Source organism: Vollenhovia emeryi, unplaced genomic scaffold, assembly GCF_000949405.1.
Source record: "Vollenhovia emeryi isolate VEMERY1.0 unplaced genomic scaffold, V.emery_V1.0 DF939139.1, whole genome shotgun sequence".
Lineage (NCBI taxonomy): Eukaryota > Metazoa > Arthropoda > Insecta > Hymenoptera > Formicidae > Vollenhovia > Vollenhovia emeryi.
Window position 1 is genome coordinate 2,375,876 of NW_011967227.1, and position 17,697 is coordinate 2,393,572.

A 17,697-nucleotide genomic window follows, 5' to 3' on the forward strand; every position below is an offset into this window, starting at 1 on the left:
TACATTCGAAGTCAAACGAATTTTTATATGTATCTCAATACCATTTTAGTCAAATATATTCTAAACGTTAAAACGTATGACAAGACGAATAATTTTAACTCTCGACATTTCTTTCTTAATTGCATGCTGCGTAACAACATCGTCATTTCATTTATATTCAAAATTTGTCGGTAGAAAAAAGAACTTTAAATAGTATAAAATATTTAAAAAAATATATATATTGTACTGTAAAGTTTTCCTTAATTCTACATTGATTTCAATCAACATTTTTTAAAAGAATACTACTTTATGGTATACTCTCGAGTAATTTTATCTTCTTAAACGCTTATTTAAAAATAAGAGAAATGTCATAAAACTTAAAAATATATGAGATTAATAGTCAGAGAGTTATTTTTTTAACTGGAAATTGCTCAAAATAAATCAGAACGAAACTGCAAGGTTATATTATGTATGTATTTGCCCGAGATACTGATATAAGGAGATTCCTATGTTTATAAGAAATAGATATATATTTATATCGCGTATAACTTACCTACCATCCACGGCATCAATAATTTCTGCTCGAATACCGAGTTCCTTGAAAAGTGTCTGCATCCTTTTACGTCTCTCCGGTCTCCTTAATAGATTTATCATATAGATGCGGTCCAGACCCAGCGTGTCCTTTTCCGGATACACCACGAATTCTCTCAAATCGTTTGACAACGGCAGATAGTCGCTAAATGCTGTACAAAATGCAATCATGTTACATCAATCAATGTCGTCAACGCGATAATATTGTACACCTGATCGCATGTTGTGTGCACAAACAGAGAATGCAAGAAATTAAGTATTTATTGTTTTAAAGAAGTAAGATTAATTCAATCACTTATATTTTGTTCTTGCTCATTTACAATTGCCTATTTTTTCATTTATTTACTTTATGCTCTTTTTTTTCGTAGAAGCAAACTTACCCAACATTTCCACCTTAGTATTAATCAACCGTTGCATATCTTCTGCAATAGTCTCGTCATTCTCCAAAGGCACCATGACAAAGCCATAGACGTCGTCGTTACACACGAACAATGGCACATCTACGACACAATACTCTGTATGTATTTAAAGATCTTTACAGTCGAGATCAAATCTATTTTTTTATAGAATTAAAAATTAAGTCAAAGTGCAAGAACAGCAGCCAATAGTTTTAAAGAAAAATTGGTACTTATTGTTAGATCGGTACTAATCGCAAGCTGTTATGCATAATTCATAATTTTAAATATTAACAACTCAATATACAGGGTGTATTTCTAAGTAAGTATAAACAATGCAAGGGAATTTTCCTTGGCTTATTTTATTTAAAAAATGTCCCATGAATGTATGTTCTAAAGTGTTGTTAAAATAAGGTGCCAAATTTGAAATAAATCATTTTCCAGTACCGAACATTTTTAGATAAAAAAGTGAAGCTGTTTACACTTTTACTTTTAATTTCAGGAACCCTGTACAAGGGTCGTTTTCACCTTTACCTGATTTATTTGCTCCTATGGCGAAAGTTATGATATCGTCCACCGGACCGTCGTATCTCGTCAGTTTTTCGGCCTTATAACTGAGACGATCGGAGTAGAGTCTTCTCAGATCTACGAGAACCGCACTATGGATCATGGGCACAGCATGGCATCCCGTTTTCTCGCGAAATAGAATCGGCTCGTAGAGCTCCGTCCGCAAGTAGTAATGCTCCGCCGTCATTCCGGCCCAAAAATTACTGTACATGCCGTCCGATCTCAGCAAGGGCGCAACGATGGTATGCCCCTTATATATCAAATTGCGTATGGCGCTTGGGTTTGTCAAAAAAACATCGGCATCCAGCATCTGCAAGAAATGCTCTTTCCTCTAAACGTCGACAGATTTGTTGGACGATAAAAAAAATTATGAACGGAAAGAACTTATGCTGAGCTATTAAAAAATGTACCGGCCGAAAGTTTGGACGCCGGGAATAAATGCAGAAGTTGAGAAAGATAAACTGACAGAATAAATAATTATGGCATTGTTTCAAACGTGCTTCTTACAAAGTTGTGTCGAGGATATGTGGAAAAGCAGAAGAAACTCGGAAATTTTTGCAATATGACGCGGTTCTCTTCGTCATCGGATTTGAGTTTCATTGAAGTATCATGCGATGAGCTAGATCGATGCGTGAGAAAAATGAATTCCAAAAATAAACAATAGTTTTTCTAGACGTTACAAACAACTTGGAAGAGTACTTTGAGTTAAACACTCGTGAAACTTCTTAATAGAATGCCAAAAAATTTCCGCAGCTATGTAGAAACTAGGTAGACAAAAACAGGCTTTAGCTCTATAGACCGAAAACTGTAGAAAGCAAAAGTTACGTGATATTGTGTTTTTTTTATTGATATAAATACTAATGTATATCTTGTGTTTCAATAAATTGTTTCTGTCACAGAAACAATGTTATAACCGTTTATTTTGTCAATTGATCTCGACTTTTTACATTTGTTCCCTTCAAAATTTTAGTCGCTACTGTAGTTAGATACAGACCTGAAAATAAATTTTGTCGAACCGTCGAAATAATTGTGTAGAACACTTAGATAAGATAATGCTGCAAACAGTTTCAACATTTTAGCAAATCATTTGAATGTCCTATATAATTATTTCAATGGTCCAAGAAAATTGTTTTCAGATCTGCATTTAGCTAAATTTTTTAATAGCAAAACCATTCTTCGTGCACAATTCCTAATACCGTTATGTGCTGAAATTGTTATCTTCATATCTCTTTGAAATTATCAACGTTCTTGGAATTTCTCTGAGATAATTTTTTAACATACAATGTGTTATGGTATGCTTAACACAATACTAGTTGCAATAAGTAGGAAATAGTTTCGAAAGTTCTCCCCAAAATCGTTCGACTTAACATTAAGTCATGAACATATCCCGTCCTTCGCAAATACCGAATTCTTATCCTCTTCTTTAAAAAATTTGAAATTTTTCTTTCGAAATCGAGTAAATCTTTCTTTTTCATATCAAGACCACTTGGTTATGATTATTTTAACAAAAAATTGCCTTGATTATTAAATAAACGTCCGTCTTAAGTTTCAGGCTCAGTTCTCGTCAGTAGCGAACGAACCTTTAACTCACTGTCAGCTCTACATTCTGTGTTACTATATTCTGTGATTGTGAATGCTTTTCATCTAATGACACAAATCAACACAAGTGTCGTTTAGTCTCTGTTACTCATTGAATACCAAGAAAGATTGTGTCGACATGTGTCACTAAATGGAAAGCATCTGTTGTAGTCTCGCTTGACTGTATCGTCAAATAAACTTATTTAAGCTTAAACTTGATCAAGAGACAGCTGTGTTTCATCCTCCTCAATACTTCAAAATATCATTGTGGAACGATTCTCGTATGATTTGTGTAATTTTGTATTAAAGTTACTAATTAAAATAGATTGGAAACTGTTAAAATAAATTTTCAGCTTTTAGATTTCGAACTATTCAAGTGCGTTGATTTTACGTTGTTTAAATAAATTGATACACGTGTAAATTGAAATTCTAAAATTTTCACACTGTTAAAAATAAAACGCCGCAATAACTAAAGTTAACGAAAAAGAATAAGAAAACGAATGAGAATACGTAAGCAAATGTAATATAATAATATGTATATTGTTTACTTGTCGCGACGATGTTCGACTCAAAGCTCTGCATTCTGACCAGCACTTGTGTGTGATTCCGCGGTTTCTTCCCGTAATTTCGCTTATCAAGAAAGAGTAATACGACGTGCGGAACGGCGCGGGCGTAACTGACTCGTTCAACTGTCGCCGCGTGAATGATCTGCGTACGGCGTGACCGAGCGCCGTAAACAATTAAAGAACTCCGTCGAAAACAGAGCGCCGAGAAATGACGTAGCGCCGTGAACACCTCGAAAAAAAGTTTGTTTTTATTGTGTCTAATCAGTCGGCGCGGCACAGTCGAGTGTAACGGATGTCCCGCGTGTCTTCGCGTCGTTTCCCGCGACGCAATCGTCTCCTACGAGAGCTGTTAACATCAATCGATCGCGTTTAATTAGCTGTCGCAGTCCGTAATCTTATCGTTGATTTCCGCGGTGATTTCTCGAGATGAATGTCACGCGCAATTCGAAAAGGAAACGCGATAAGGGAATTCCATATACAAATTATTAGCTCGTTGCGCTAATTTACGAGACAGCGGACGAATACTTCGCGTTTCTTCGATTACGATGTATTATATCTAACGAAACGCGATAAATATGGGAAATGTGCCACGGAATCGTCGTATTGTAATTTTATATAAAATAATTTCACAAGTGTGTGTTGTGCGAGTGTTGCCAAGAGGCAATAATGGAAGAGCAGACGAAGGGAGAAAGAACAGGTTCTGAGGTGATCGTCAATGGACGACGGCAAAGTCACGAGAGGTAAGTGCGACATTTCTCATTTATAGCATCAGTGATTTTTATTGACCGTATCTGGCAATTTTGAGGCCGAGGTAATATTTTTCGCAATAAATTTTCTCTGTTATAAAAATTGCCAGATACGGTCAATAAAAATCACTGACGCTGCTAATTACTGCTGGCGACTTTTAAGAATATTCTTACTGGTTTCTCATTTACGTTATAGTTTCAAGAAAACGAAATTAAGTTAGCTCACCAAAATGAAATCCGCCCAAATTGCTCGCGCATAATCGAGCGCCTGTTAATTACTGCTGGCGACTTTTAAGAACATTCTTACTGGTTTCTCATTTACGTAATATTTTCAAGATAACGGAAATTAAGTTAGCTCACCAAAATGAAATCCGCCCAAATTGCTCGCGCATAATCGAGCGCCTGTTCGCGCAAATCTATTACGTGCGCAAATCTGCGAGGCGACCAATCAGCGATCGATCTCTCGTCCACGAAACCCCTCGACGATTCATTCAAATGAACATTCATTGAATGATACATCTCGCTCCTCGTGCTAATCCACTTGTTGAGTATCCCAATCGAGTTGTCGACATTGTTGTCGCTGCGTATCCTGCAACAATTAACGTAAAATCTCCGGGTCTCAACAGGACTATTTGAACGAAAATCTTACGCGTCCGTAAATCACATCGATGAGTGCTCAAACCCAGATAGCACAAGACACATGTGAACATTTTAAGAATATTCTTCAAGAATATTTGGAATATTCCATAGGTCGGTCTTATATATTTGTCTTATGTTCGTAGAATAGTCGACTGGCGCTACTACAAATGTTTTTCAAATGTGAATAGAATAATCTATCGAATATAGCGTGCCGGTTGTACACACAGAAAAATATATACTACCTGCAATATTATTTGTGTTCCAAGTATTTGATAAGTTTATATATCCGCAAATCTATCATAATGTCGTCGCATGTGTTATATTTACTCAAAACATATTCTGGATCTTAGTAAGTCCAGTACTTCGAACAAGAATACATAGAATTATTTGAAGCAAAACAATTTTGTCCCTTCTGATTTTATTAAAAGAAACATACGGAATTTTTCAATAAGTTTTGTAATTTTCTTCAAAGAAGAAAATTTCTTTCTTTGAGTGCAAGCTTTTCTAAGACTAGTAACAAGTATATCTTAAAACTATTATTAAGAAAATATTCTTTGTTGAAGCAAACTGTTACTTAAACGGAATAAAATAAACTGAGTAATTACTTTTCTTGACTGTACAATAATATTTTTCTGTGTGTACACGGTATGACGATAGGTTTCACTGTTTTTTGCATAAGATAAGTGTATTACGCAATGAACAATGTGCGATACATAAACTCGATGAATATTAAGAAAATTATTCTGAACGAATATTCCAAAGACATTCTCGGCGAATATTCTGAAAACGTTCGTCTTAAACACTGGCGCTTTCGCACGCGCCGCATCGATTGGCGGGCAACTTTAAGTTTGCAAATAATAATTTGAAATTGATAGAGGACGGACGAGAAAATGCGTGTCGACAACAAAAAAAAAAACCCCGATGAAAGCGATCGCTTCAGGGTGTCTTTAATTAATCTCCCCGTAATCGATGCCGTTCAATCTTTATCGGATTATAATTAACACGAGGCAATTGTTGACTTTTTACAAGTAACTGGAGACGCGTGAATCCTTGCCGCGTTTTACCGCTTACATTGAAAAGCACGCTGATGGATTCTGTAAGCAACATCGTGAGAGAGGGAGAGGGAGAGACGTTGACAATCGTTACGCTAACGAATTAAAATACTCTCGCGGCTTTTACGATAGCGAACAAGGAGTGAGGTTATGTCCCGTTTCTCACCATAAACTCGTTCGTTTCTTCGGGTGATCCTGCCGCTCCAATAGAGTCAGAAAGTACGGCAACGTGTGCGCCTTATTCCTGACTAGGATACCGATCAGCACGGTCGGTTCTTTCGATGTCGTATCGCACGTAGCCAGCCACGCGAGGCCGAGAACGAAATGACCAATTAAATATCCCCGAAGAATCGTCGCGAGGCGGATAGGAAGTCGAGACATTGTAGTCACGCGCGTATCTTCGTGCGACTTATTAAAAAAAACCTAATTGGGAGAATGGAGATCGCGCGGGGAGACGGCCCGACGACGTGGTCTCTCCTCTCATTCTGTTGCTTATCGCGAGCGCGTGGGTGCGCGCAATCGATAAAGAAGGAACTTGTGGATCACATTGCTTTAATCGATTCTCAAGTCAACATCACGTCCTCACATTCATTCTACAACAATACATAAAGTGCCTCCGAATCCGCTTTCTGTCTCTCGTAGAAAAAATATATCAGAAAATATATTGTACAAAAACTGCACTATTAAAATACACGTTGATTCCCGCGGCAAATTTTCCATATTTTGCCGTATTTCTAACGCGATCTTAATTCAACTTTTTATCGAAGGAACGTGGGCCTCCTTTGCTTCACTTGGTTTATTCGCCTCTTCCGGTTTCGCCTTTTTCTTTTGCGCGTAACTTAGCTTGGTTTTATCGAACTCTAGAACCATTATACCCAAATCTCCGCTGTACCTATTCTTTGCAACCTAGTGACACGGGATAAAGTAACTCGTCATGTTACATATTCAAAAATATAGAGGAAAGCCCTCTATATCTTTCCTCTATTACGAGATAGGTTTCCAATTTGAGATAGCCGGTTTTCAACGCCTAAATTCCATCGCAAATCTTCTTTCGCAACGATGGCACAATCTAACAACGAATTTCCCACTGAACAGATTTCACTCCAAGGGCAATAAATTCATGGTGGAATCAACAGACGATGCCTATTTAGCAGAAACTCCGCCACCTCATATCAGGAGTCTGTCTCATAATAGAGGGCTATCCTCTACTGTCTAACATATACCTGCAAATATTTCTTTCCTTTTATATTAGTGAGCCTTTTGTCTTGTATAATCAATACGTTGTCAGCTTCTTGACTCGCCTTGGCGCTACCGAAAATAGACAAAGTTGTCAATTCCTCATCTCGCTCCTTCCTCGGATGTATAACCAAAGTAACGTGGCAGTTATACTTTGTGGAAAAATTCCTAAACTCTGCTATGATCTTGTCTTGTTTCCAAAACCTACAAATATACAATAGGCATATAAATAAAATCAATTCATTTTAGTTGGCGTAATTGATTGACATCGTTACTTTTGTAGAGAAGATGAAAATGTTTTTTCTTTTCTATAAATGCAATACCACGTAAATAAAATCAATTTGCCAAGAAAACAGATAGAACAGTCGTCTCACCTATCGGTCAATTCATCTGACATACCCATCATAAATTGCATATTGTCAATTATTACATGAGCTATGTCGTGTACATATGTCGCGTGTTCTACTGCCTGATAGGAAAAAAGCGAAAAGTTAAACGTAATACCAAATCTTGTGCTTACAGATAATGTCGATTGAACATACATCCATGACAACTTTGATGTTCTGCTGACCGTGAAAAGTCATAAAGTAAATTGGCAACTTGTTAAAAGCATCGGCATACGTGTCGAACTCATCCAAGTTGTTTTCCAAAGACACCTCCGCCATTTGTTGCAGCATAGTCCTGGCTAACCGAGCGTTTCTAATCTCAAAACTACCCCATAGCGTATTAACACCTTGCATTGCTAAATCCAGTGAATACTCGCTCATAAATGTAGTTTTGCCGCTGCCTGAAAGTCCATCGATGTGCATAGAAAAATGCAATTGCGTAAGCGCAGTATTCTTTCATGCAAGTCATTTAGTTATCTTCTTGTTTCGGTTAACTAGTCTATTGTCATCTTACCAGTTGGACCAGTTAGGATCGTGAACTCTCCTCTTCTGTGTCCCTTTAAAATTCGATTTAAGGTGGGATATCTTTTCCACTTTACACCTTGGACCTTGTCTATATTTTGCAAATCGCATAATACATCCTGCCTGAGATCGTCAAACGTAGTGATACTTTTATGCCAGATCGGTTGTGCGTTCGTCAAGATATTTTTAAGATCGTAGCCCCTGTCAGCAGCTAGTCTCGGTCTGGGTTGCGTGTCAATTGGTCTCACAAAGTAACATCTCTTCTCACTTAATTTCTTAGCGAACTCCCTGGCTGTATACCAGCTAGGCTCGTCGTTTCCGAACCACAGAATTAATTTTTTAAAGTTTTCGAAATTCGGCAACAACTGCTGTGGCAGGTTCTGTAAATTGTACGGCAAGCAGACAATCACGTTCGCTGCCTTTTGAGACGCTATTGCTAATAAATCGTGTATCGTTGGCACAACCACTGCAGTCCCATCGCTTCTAGTGCCTTTTTGTTTGTAAATGATAAATCCACCAACGTTGTAATTAGGTACAGTTTGTTCCAATTCTGGTTCGCAAGAAAGGGTTTTGTAGCCCACAACGTTGCCAAAAGCAATTAAAGGAAAATATAATAACGCTGGTGCAGTCGCATATACGCCATTTAATTGTAAGATGTCCTCTTGCGAAACTCTCTGTAACAATTTTCTTTAACGTAACACTCGCATATTTGAGCAATGAAATCCATGCGTTAATTTAATTGTCTTACTGGAAGAGAGAACTTATTCAGAATATTTTCATATAGCTCTGACGATAAAGATGCAATGTGTTGATTGGACTTTATTATGTTGTTCCATGTTGAAGCGTGATTTTCCTCAGGTTTTACAGCATCTCTCAAAGTTTCCAATTCTTGCGTACTATTTGCCTTGTTCGATTTCGTCAATGACAAAAATTTCTCCAATATATTCCATCCTCCTTTAGAATTGCATTTATCGCATACAAAGTATCCTGGAATTAACGAGTTTTTACAAGAATTTTATCTATTCGCATGCTTCTCAAAGAAATTTATCTCGGTACATGATATTTTATAGTATCTTTACCTGTTGTCTTATTAATATAAATCTTTGACTTTTTAGATTTCTCAGAGTCGCATATAGGACAGTCGATGATTATGCATGCATGTCCTTCGACAGTGACAATATGCTTTTGCTTCAGAATTTGTTTTACTTGAAACAACGATACCCCGGGTATCGGGTCATTTATAGTGCCACTATTAGCTACATGCAAACGACGAGAAAACATCCGAAACTTATAACTGTCTGCAGCGAAAGAACGCACTAATAATTTTAAAGACATTATTCCTCTTATCTAATTGGAGCTCTATCGACATTGAAATTAATTCTACTAGCTTTCAAAGCTTTGATCAATAATACAGGCTGATATCTCATCAGTCTAGCCGTAGAGAATTGTGCTGTACAATTCATTCGAATAATTACATTAAGCTTCTCCCAGGAGCACTACTATTGTTTATATCGAGTGTAATAACGATTACATGAAACGTAAAATATTTTTATACAATTGTCGAAACTGGCATCCTTATTGACGCTTTCAGGATGAATGATCTTTACATGTCTTGTTGATATTATTGTGATCATAACACTGAAAAACCGGCGTATAACTATCGAACTCAAGTGGATACTACAGAGCGCCCGGCTTGCTCCAATGTGTAGAGCACGTGTTCACACAGTGAAGTTGGTTGCTTGCACTAGTGCGCACCAAGTGCACACTGGTCTGGTTTACACCATGATGTAAGTATAAAGGTGTTCCATTCCCGTGGATGCGCAGTCGTCAAAAATGATAGCCAATCAGAAATGGCCAGGAATGTTAGAATTCAATATGGCTGCTGACAGTGTCACACAGAATAAACAGTGTTGGTAAGGTTAAGTGTGCGTATTAAGAGAATGGCTGGCGACGGAGATTGATAGCAGGGGCCTCGAGAATACGGACGTGGAGCCTATTGAGGATATCTTGAAGAGGATATCTTGAAATATTATTCTTTTATTACAAATTTTAAGTTAAAATATATATTTTAATATATATTTAGTAATATACGATTAATAGAGCATTTGAATTTCGCGGCTGCATTCCTGGCCATTTTTCATTGGCCTACTACACATACGTCACTACGGATGACGCCATTATGCGCAATGGTACACCTTTATACTTACATCATGGTTTACACCGTTGTTTGATACGCGTATCCATGGAGGAAAGAATAAAGCCTCGTCTACATAGAAGTCGTAAAGTCGTAGTCGTAAGAATAGTCGACTGCGATTGGTCAATTCTTATGTATCTGACGAAAGTGACCAATCGTAGTCGATTATTCTTAAGCCTCGTGTCCACGATCCAAGAACTGTGGGTTTGTTTTCTGTTCCTGCACTGGTGAACTAGTGCAGTAAGCTAGAATGAGAAAAAAATATGCTTGTCTTAAGCCCAATGTCCACGATGCTAGAACTTGGTCCAAGTTCTAGTTTCGAGAAATCTGTAGCCAATCAACGTGCAGCTATTCCATAAAAGCTGCAAATTGATTGGCTACACGTTTCTCGAAACTAGGGCCCGGTTTCACCAACGCGAGTTAATCTAATCGGTCGGTTAACTTGACAGGGTGCCAACATAAAACTTCTTTATTAACCAAGGAAATAGGTTAATAAAGAAGTTTTATGTTGGCACCCTGTCAAGTTAACCGACCGATTAGATTAACTCGCGTTGGTGAAACCGGGCCTATAACTTGGATCAAGTTCTAGCATCGTGGACATTGGCCTTTACTCCAATTTATTGCACTAGTTCACTAGTGTAGGAACAGAAAACAAGCCTTGTGTCAAAGTTCTAGCTCCGAGAAATACGTAGCCAATCAATCTGCATCTTGTACGGAAAAGCTGCAAGTTGATTGGCTACACATTTCTCGGAACTAGAACTTGGACACAGTTCTTGGATCGTGGAAACAGGGCTTTACGACTACGACTCTGCGATTCGCATTGTAGACCCCGAATAATTGGTCAATTCAGTACGACACATAAAGGTGCAATTTCATGCAAGCGAAGAAAGCTGGCGGTTACACCCACTTCATCGATTTCCGACATTGAGCGAAGACACGCTCGAAGTTCGACATGGTCAAAGACTAGTATACAATTTAAGGTGATGCTGGAGTCTCTCTGTTTTACCGACATTTTTTAATTAGGGATATCTTTTAATTGGCTTTACAGAATTGCAAATTTCTTGTACACGATTAAAGTTCGCACAAAAATAAAAGTCCGTCTGCTCGACTTTATATAAAAAACGAAAAAAAATTAAATATTTTAGCACGTAGAGCTGTCACATGACGATAATATTTGCTTATACAAAAATTCTATAGTTTATATCTGCAAAATGAGGCCGGAGAGACCTAGGGACAACATGCAAGAACAATATTGTGTACTTGGAACTAAGATTAAAAGTCTAGAAAAAAAAGATAGGGTTAGAGAAAAATTTATAAATGCAAATACAGCTGTAGAATGATAAATAGAGGACTGCATGATAATAAGATGGCGCTGCAATCTGATAGACAAGGAAAGATGTATCGTGTTATTGCTCTCTCTTTCTTTTTTATGTAATATACATATACGCACACATACATAACTTTCGCGTTGTCGGTAAAACAGACAGACTCCAGCATCCCCTTAAATAATATATAAATACTAAATATATAAATATTTTAAAAATTAACCTTTCTATCCCAGTAACACATTTAATTTGAAAGTTGCATTACAGTATGCGGTACTTGACTAAATAATTCAAGAAAATACTGCACTCAATCTTTTATCTAAAAGTATTAAAATTTAGTTAAAAGTTAATAACATCTTCAGTGAATAAATTAAAAATAAAACAATGAGACCAATCATTAAAAATAATCTAAATAATTACTAGAATGCCAGAAATAATATAGTTTTACTCTATAATAATTAATAATGGTTAATTGTTACAGTTAACTATACATATAAACGTAGTAGCGATATCACACTCACAGTGAATTGTATACAATTTAAGTAATATATAAATACTAAATATATATAAATATTTGAAAAATAAACTTTTCTATCCCAGTAACACGTTTGATTTGAAAGTTGCATTACAATGTGTATGCGGTACTTGACTAAATAATTCAAGAAAATACTGCACTCAATCTTTTATCTAAAAGTATTAAAATTTAGTCAAAAGTTAATAACATCTTCAGTGAATAAATTAAAAATAAAACAATAAGGCCATTCATTAAAAATAATCTAAATAATTACTAGAATGCCAGAAATAATATAGTTCTACTCTATAATAATTAATAATGGTTAATTGTTACAGTTAACTATAATACATATAAACGTAGTAGCGATATTACACTCACAGTGAATTGTATACAATTTAAGTAATATATAAATACTAAATATATATAAATATTTGAAAAATAAACTTTTCTATCCCAGTAACACGTTTGATTTGAAAGTTGCATTACAGTGTGTATGCGGTACTTGACTAAATAATTCAAGAAAATACTGCACTCAATCTTTTATCTAAAAGTATTAAAATTTAGTTAAAAGTTAATAACATCTTCAGTGAATAAATTAAAAATAAAACAATAAGGCCATTCATTAAAAATAATCTAAATAATTACTAGAATGCCAGAAATAATATAGTTAATATCGATATCTATATTAACAATCAGCAATAAGTAAATAACTAAATAGATAATATATAATATATAATAGATATATGTATTCAAATCACTGTAATGTAACTTTTGTATCTCAGTTATGTCCGTTATTCCGAATCATTGTATTTCGAAATCCTTACAGTGCAAAAACTGCTCGCCTGATGTAAAACGAGTTTTTTTTGTGCCTCGAGCTCTATAAATAAAAATAGTGCAGATAAACGAATTAGCATAACACTAAATTGATACAATAATACAAAGAAAGGTAAAATTGACTACTACTTTTTGAAACAACGAAAAACATTGCAAATGTAACAACACTTACCAAGAAGTATCCCGAAGGCAGTAGCAGCATCGCTTTTTGTGTACGTCTCGTTTGGAATAAGATCTCCGAATCTGACCAATTCTTTGTCACACCATAAAACTTGTAATAGAGCATACAACTCTTGACTCCTCAGTTGAGGCTGCGAGGAACCGCGAGAGCTAACAGTAAAAACAATATTTTTATTATATGCCAAATAACTCTTTAAACGGTAGATATGTGATAACAATATGCTAAGTTTCGTAGAAAAGAACTAAGCAAGGTTCTTAGATTACGACAAAGCGATAAAAGTTTTATTCTTTTCTCAAACTGTCAATTAATGAATTTCATATGTATTTTGTCAATATCCATTTACGAAAGTTCGAGTATACACTTAGAATATTGTTATGTCCAGCTGTTTATTTAACAATAAAAGAAAAATTCAAAATACATGGCCGGAGATGCTGGAATGTGTTGTAAAGGTTGTTGTTTTTTTAATAAATTTTCGATATCCTCGAAGCTTTCATTAGTGTCAGCTATATTTGAGTTTTCCTGATGCGGTCTAGGCCCGATGCTGAAATAATATCATTTAATAAACAGATACTGAAATGAGAAATTAAAGTGTTAAGGGAGCATAAAATAGCAAAACACAGAAGGAAGATTGAGCAATTGAGGAAATATTGAAAAAGTGACAAGTAAAACAAGTAAAATTGAATAATTCTTAATAATTAACTTTCTAGTTCAATAAGCTCTTGAGTATAAATTTTGTATTCATGATCATCACAAAGTAGACTATTACCCAGTGCCTTCTAGAGTAATCATATCATGTACCACCTCCGGTACCATTCGCACGTCCACATCCATTTCGTGAATTGGTAGAATGTTTGTAGTACTGTCTATAGGTTCGGCAATTGCAATATCTGTCCTCTTGAGTGTACTCACATCCGTAGGAAGATTTAGCTTGCTCATTGGCTCTTCTGGGACGCGCATTGCTTCTGCGACTAAAAATATAAATTTATTCAAAGTTTTGTACACATACATCAACGTAAATATTTAACAAGTGTCTAAATAAACTTACGTTGCCCGAGTTCGGCAGGTGCAACATCTTCAGTTACACTGGTGAATGGCCCGGCGATGCGATCATGAAAGCGTTTGCATAAGCGGGCGTTCCACCGTGAGTGAGAAGGTTGCGTGAAAAGATCTTTCGCCGATGTCAGTAATAATCGAGGTACTATCGTAGCTGATGGCTGAGAATAATTTAGTCAGAATTTTTGAAATCTCTTAAATGAAAATTTCTCGCTTCTTGAACGTTATTATTTTATAAGTTTATACACGTCTTTTGTAAGTTTATATAATTATTAAACTCACCTTACAACGAATATTCACATTCTGACGCCATCGTTTTAACAGTTTGTCACTTAAGGCAATATTTTCGTCAGTAACTAGTGTGGTTTTCTTTCGAGGCTTGTCAACCACGAAGTAGCTCGAGTGTACAGGTTCCAATTCGATGTCCGCTTGCCGTGTCACATCCTCTACAGGACCAGGAGGTTCGATCATCGTTGCACCTTCAAGGGATAACTGAAAAATGTATAGGAGTCCGAATTAAAAATTAGGTATAAATAAAAAGTAGTGCAGAATGAGAACAGAGGAAACGAGAAGTCTTAATTTTTTTAACTTTTTAGCTATTACATGGTGATTCTCGTTTGCCCTCTACTTTATGGACTTCATCCAAACGACATTATCGATTAGAAACAAACGTACGCGTCTTCTCTTCGTAGGTGTTTCCACGTGTGTTTCACGTGGTTCCTTTGTAGCTCGTTTCTGTGGAGTTAAAGGCAGTCTCTTTGTAACATCACTGAATATATCCACGAGCATTGGACCATGGATTTCCTGAGATAACTGTTGTTTTTCAATCTCTGTTCATTAAACGATCACATTAATAGGTTTAATTTTTTAATTAACATGATAATGTAATATATAAAAGAATGTAACTTTAATATCACAAGATATGTTTAAAATTGACGATAAAGATTAGTACTTCATTGATAATTTACCTTCTGTAATAGTGACGTTATCTGTCCTCTTCAGGATGTCTTCTTCCGCGTTGATATGTAGTCTCTCCAGGTCTCTAGCAAACCTTTAAAAGTAAACCATATCACTCTTTGTATAAAAAACATTATGAATTAACTTAGAGATACTTCTATAGAGATTACAAAGGTTAGAGATACTTATATAAAACCAACGAAAGATTGGTAACCGCGCGGACTACTGTCTGAATATTGTTGTTTTGTGAAGAACCATTGTTGAATTAAAAATAGAAACAAATAAAATTAAATCGGAACCTTTATGATATAAATCAAATGGAAACGAGAACACCAAATCATTACTTAGGTTCGAACCAGATGAAGGTAGCCCAATAATTTTTATTCAATCATCTAGGGCTGCTTTCATCTTGGACCAAAGTAATGATTTGGCGTTCTCGTTTCCATTAAAAATTAGGAAGTTATCGTACTACAAGAGAGACGTAAGGATTAGAAACTAACAATGAGACATCATCACACATAAGCATAAAGTGTAAGTCCTTATCCAAGTAGCCAAAATCCATGCATGTTGCAGCAGTCATCTGTGAAAGAAAAAAATTCCAATATTTAAGAGCAGATGAAGTTTACGATCAGAAAATCAACAGTTTGGCAACGCAAGGATATCGCGGTACATTACAGGATTTAGGAATCAAGAGTAGAAGTTTGAGAATGCAGAATTTGGTGATTAACAAACGCTTGAACATTAAACCGAGATTTACATACAGCCATATTCAACCTCTCAGACTCCATGTCAGACAAGACGTGCAAGTCTTTTTCCAACGGCACGTTAAGAATGTTTGGACCCGAGAGAGGCATTTCTATCACAGGATCCGCAGGAGGCATTTCAATCGCGCGAAAATTATCCTCGTCTTCACACATTGGTCGTATTTGAAAAGCCTCCTCTGAGAAGTGAAGAAGATTACAGAAGTGAACCGGCACAAATGGTACCGTTAATAAGTATAGAATTAAACTCACTCAGACAGTGGTTAACCTGATAAGAATAAATTTTTGTTACGCCACCCATTAATTGCGCCGACAAACGCAAGCTTGATCTCATCGGTACGTTGCCATCTAACTGCATTTCCATAATTTCCTGGCTGACAATGTAATGTAAAAGTGCAAAGTGTTAAAATTATGCAAACGTGAAATTGTCACTGTAGACATTGATCAATATTGAAAGTAGACGAAAGTCCTGTATTATGAGATAGACTCTTAATATGAGATAATGGTGCTTCTGTTAAATTAATAAGCATCATCTGTTGCTCTTGGAGCGAAATCTGCTTACAATTAGTGGAAAAGTGATTGTTCAATTGTGTAATTGTTGCGGAAAGATTTGTGATTGAAATTGAGTGTTGAAAATCTGCTACCTCATAATAGAGAACTCTTTCCTCTGAATGAACAAAATGACGTACCAAATTTGCTCGACGCTTAACTCTTTTATGGTCCTAGCGTGGTACCGTTTCTTAAATGATTGCTCACTGAGCGTCGCAGCGAACCAGCAAGGAGCTAATTTGTTCCTCCGTCGACGGGAAAGAAGTAGATTTGGATAGAACATCTGACGAGAAGCAGGACTCGTTGATAAAAGCCGGTTTGTGTAAGTGGCAGACGAAAGATCATGTCAAAAGAGTAAAAACGATAATAGCAACAGAAAACAGCGGTGGAATTACCTTGATATATGTCAAGTTGCTCTAATATCAAGCCCGTACGGATATTCTTGTCAAATGTAACGATTAATGACCAAATTCTTTTGGGAGTAGTCGATCGAAGCTCTCAATTTTTACAACTTATGAGCTCAATTTCCTCCAGACGCGCCTCCCTCGGACGTTACTCCTTTCGCTTTTCCTCTTTCGCGAGTTATTTCACTTATTACGGAAAGCACGGGCGTCCCAACGTACTTTTAGCGTCGTTTTTTCAAATTGCTTGCGCGCCGAAAGCATCGACGGGTTCGTTCGTAAATGTGCATTTTCATGCTGACGCTTGACGCTCACTTCGAGCGTCAAACTAGTGACATGGGGTGCGTTCCGATTTACGCATAAAGCGCGTAGAGTACATAGAAAGTCGTTCCGAATTAGCTATTGCGCGCTTCGAAAGCGCTTCGAGAGAGCTATGAATTCCCTAGAGTGTACTAACCGTACTGAATTCTTAGCACTCCTCCCAGCGCATTGACTGCTTCTCTTTTGACTTGAGGCAGTTGATGCGTCTAATGCGTTCATGCGGTCTATGCGTTTCTTGCATAATTCGGAACACATTTTCACTGCAAGTTCCGTTCGTCTTCTAACCTAGAAGAGAAATTTTTGGTTCTCGGGATTGCATTACCCCGCGTGAGGCCCGACAGTCGAGCCTT

General features: G+C 36.5%; 3 protein-coding genes across 5 annotated transcripts in view; all 3 read right to left on the reverse strand.

Moving 5' to 3' along the window:
- Nucleotides 1-6,571, reverse strand: part of LOC105567313 (glycosyltransferase 25 family member) — a 32,435-nt gene extending 25,864 nt beyond the window's left edge. The window contains exons 1-5 of one of the 3 annotated variants that reach the window (XM_012022091.1): nt 6,280-6,571; nt 4,783-5,011; nt 1,500-1,842; nt 951-1,070; nt 533-722 (exon numbers count right to left, since the gene is read on the reverse strand). In XM_012022091.1, coding sequence (XP_011877481.1) covers nt 533-722; nt 951-1,070; nt 1,500-1,842; nt 4,783-5,011; nt 6,280-6,494 — 1,097 coding nt within the window. In that variant the 5' untranslated portion in view covers nt 6,495-6,571. Of the gene's footprint in view, nt 1-532; nt 723-950; nt 1,071-1,499; nt 1,843-3,658; nt 4,426-4,648; nt 4,715-4,782; nt 5,012-6,279 lie in introns of those variants that run through there. The other 2 variants (XM_012022092.1, XM_012022093.1) reach the window with 2 other exon arrangements.
- A 77-nt stretch (nt 6,572-6,648) lies between these two features.
- LOC105567311 (twinkle protein, mitochondrial) lies at nt 6,649-10,479 on the reverse strand. The gene is made up of 7 exons (XM_012022087.1): nt 9,337-10,479; nt 9,006-9,244; nt 8,250-8,931; nt 7,892-8,136; nt 7,724-7,818; nt 7,337-7,553; nt 6,649-7,019 (listed from the first exon to the last, which is right to left on the reverse strand). Exons 1-7 carry the CDS (start codon nt 9,590-9,592, stop codon nt 6,864-6,866), a joined length of 1,890 nt encoding a protein of 629 aa, XP_011877477.1. The 5' UTR covers nt 9,593-10,479; the 3' UTR covers nt 6,649-6,863.
- Nucleotides 10,480-12,871: 2,392 nt separating this feature from the next.
- On the reverse strand, nt 12,872-17,362 carry LOC105567314. The gene is made up of 13 exons (XM_012022094.1): nt 17,021-17,362; nt 16,766-16,908; nt 16,329-16,450; nt 16,077-16,255; nt 15,816-15,895; nt 15,327-15,409; nt 15,034-15,188; nt 14,641-14,850; nt 14,351-14,519; nt 14,072-14,273; nt 13,724-13,846; nt 13,297-13,454; nt 12,872-13,167 (listed from the first exon to the last, which is right to left on the reverse strand). The coding sequence occupies exons 2-13, from the start codon at nt 16,906-16,908 to the stop codon at nt 13,082-13,084; spliced, it is 1,710 nt and encodes a 569-aa protein (XP_011877484.1). The 5' UTR covers nt 17,021-17,362; the 3' UTR covers nt 12,872-13,081.
- Between the last annotated feature and the right edge of the window lie 335 nt (nt 17,363-17,697).

Coding starts and splice junctions, on each gene's coding strand:
- LOC105567311 (XM_012022087.1), bottom strand. CDS start 9,592: ATGTCTTTAAAATTATTAGTGCGTTCTTTCGCTGCAGACAGTTATAAG. Junction 7,819..7,891: donor ACATCAAAGTTGTCATGGAT/GTATGTTCAATC, acceptor TTTTCCTATCAG/GCAGTAGAACACGCGACATA. Junction 7,020..7,336: donor AAGGAAAGAAATATTTGCAG/GTATATGTTAGA, acceptor CCGTGTCACTAG/GTTGCAAAGAATAGGTACAG.
- LOC105567314 (XM_012022094.1), bottom strand. CDS start 16,908: ATGTTCTATCCAAATCTACTTCTTTCCCGTCGACGGAGGAACAAATTA. Junction 15,896..16,076: donor CTGAGAGGTTGAATATGGCT/GTATGTAAATCT, acceptor TTTCTTTCACAG/ATGACTGCTGCAACATGCAT. Junction 13,168..13,296: donor TGCCTTCGGGATACTTCTTG/GTAAGTGTTGTT, acceptor TTTTATTTATAG/AGCTCGAGGCACAAAAAAAA.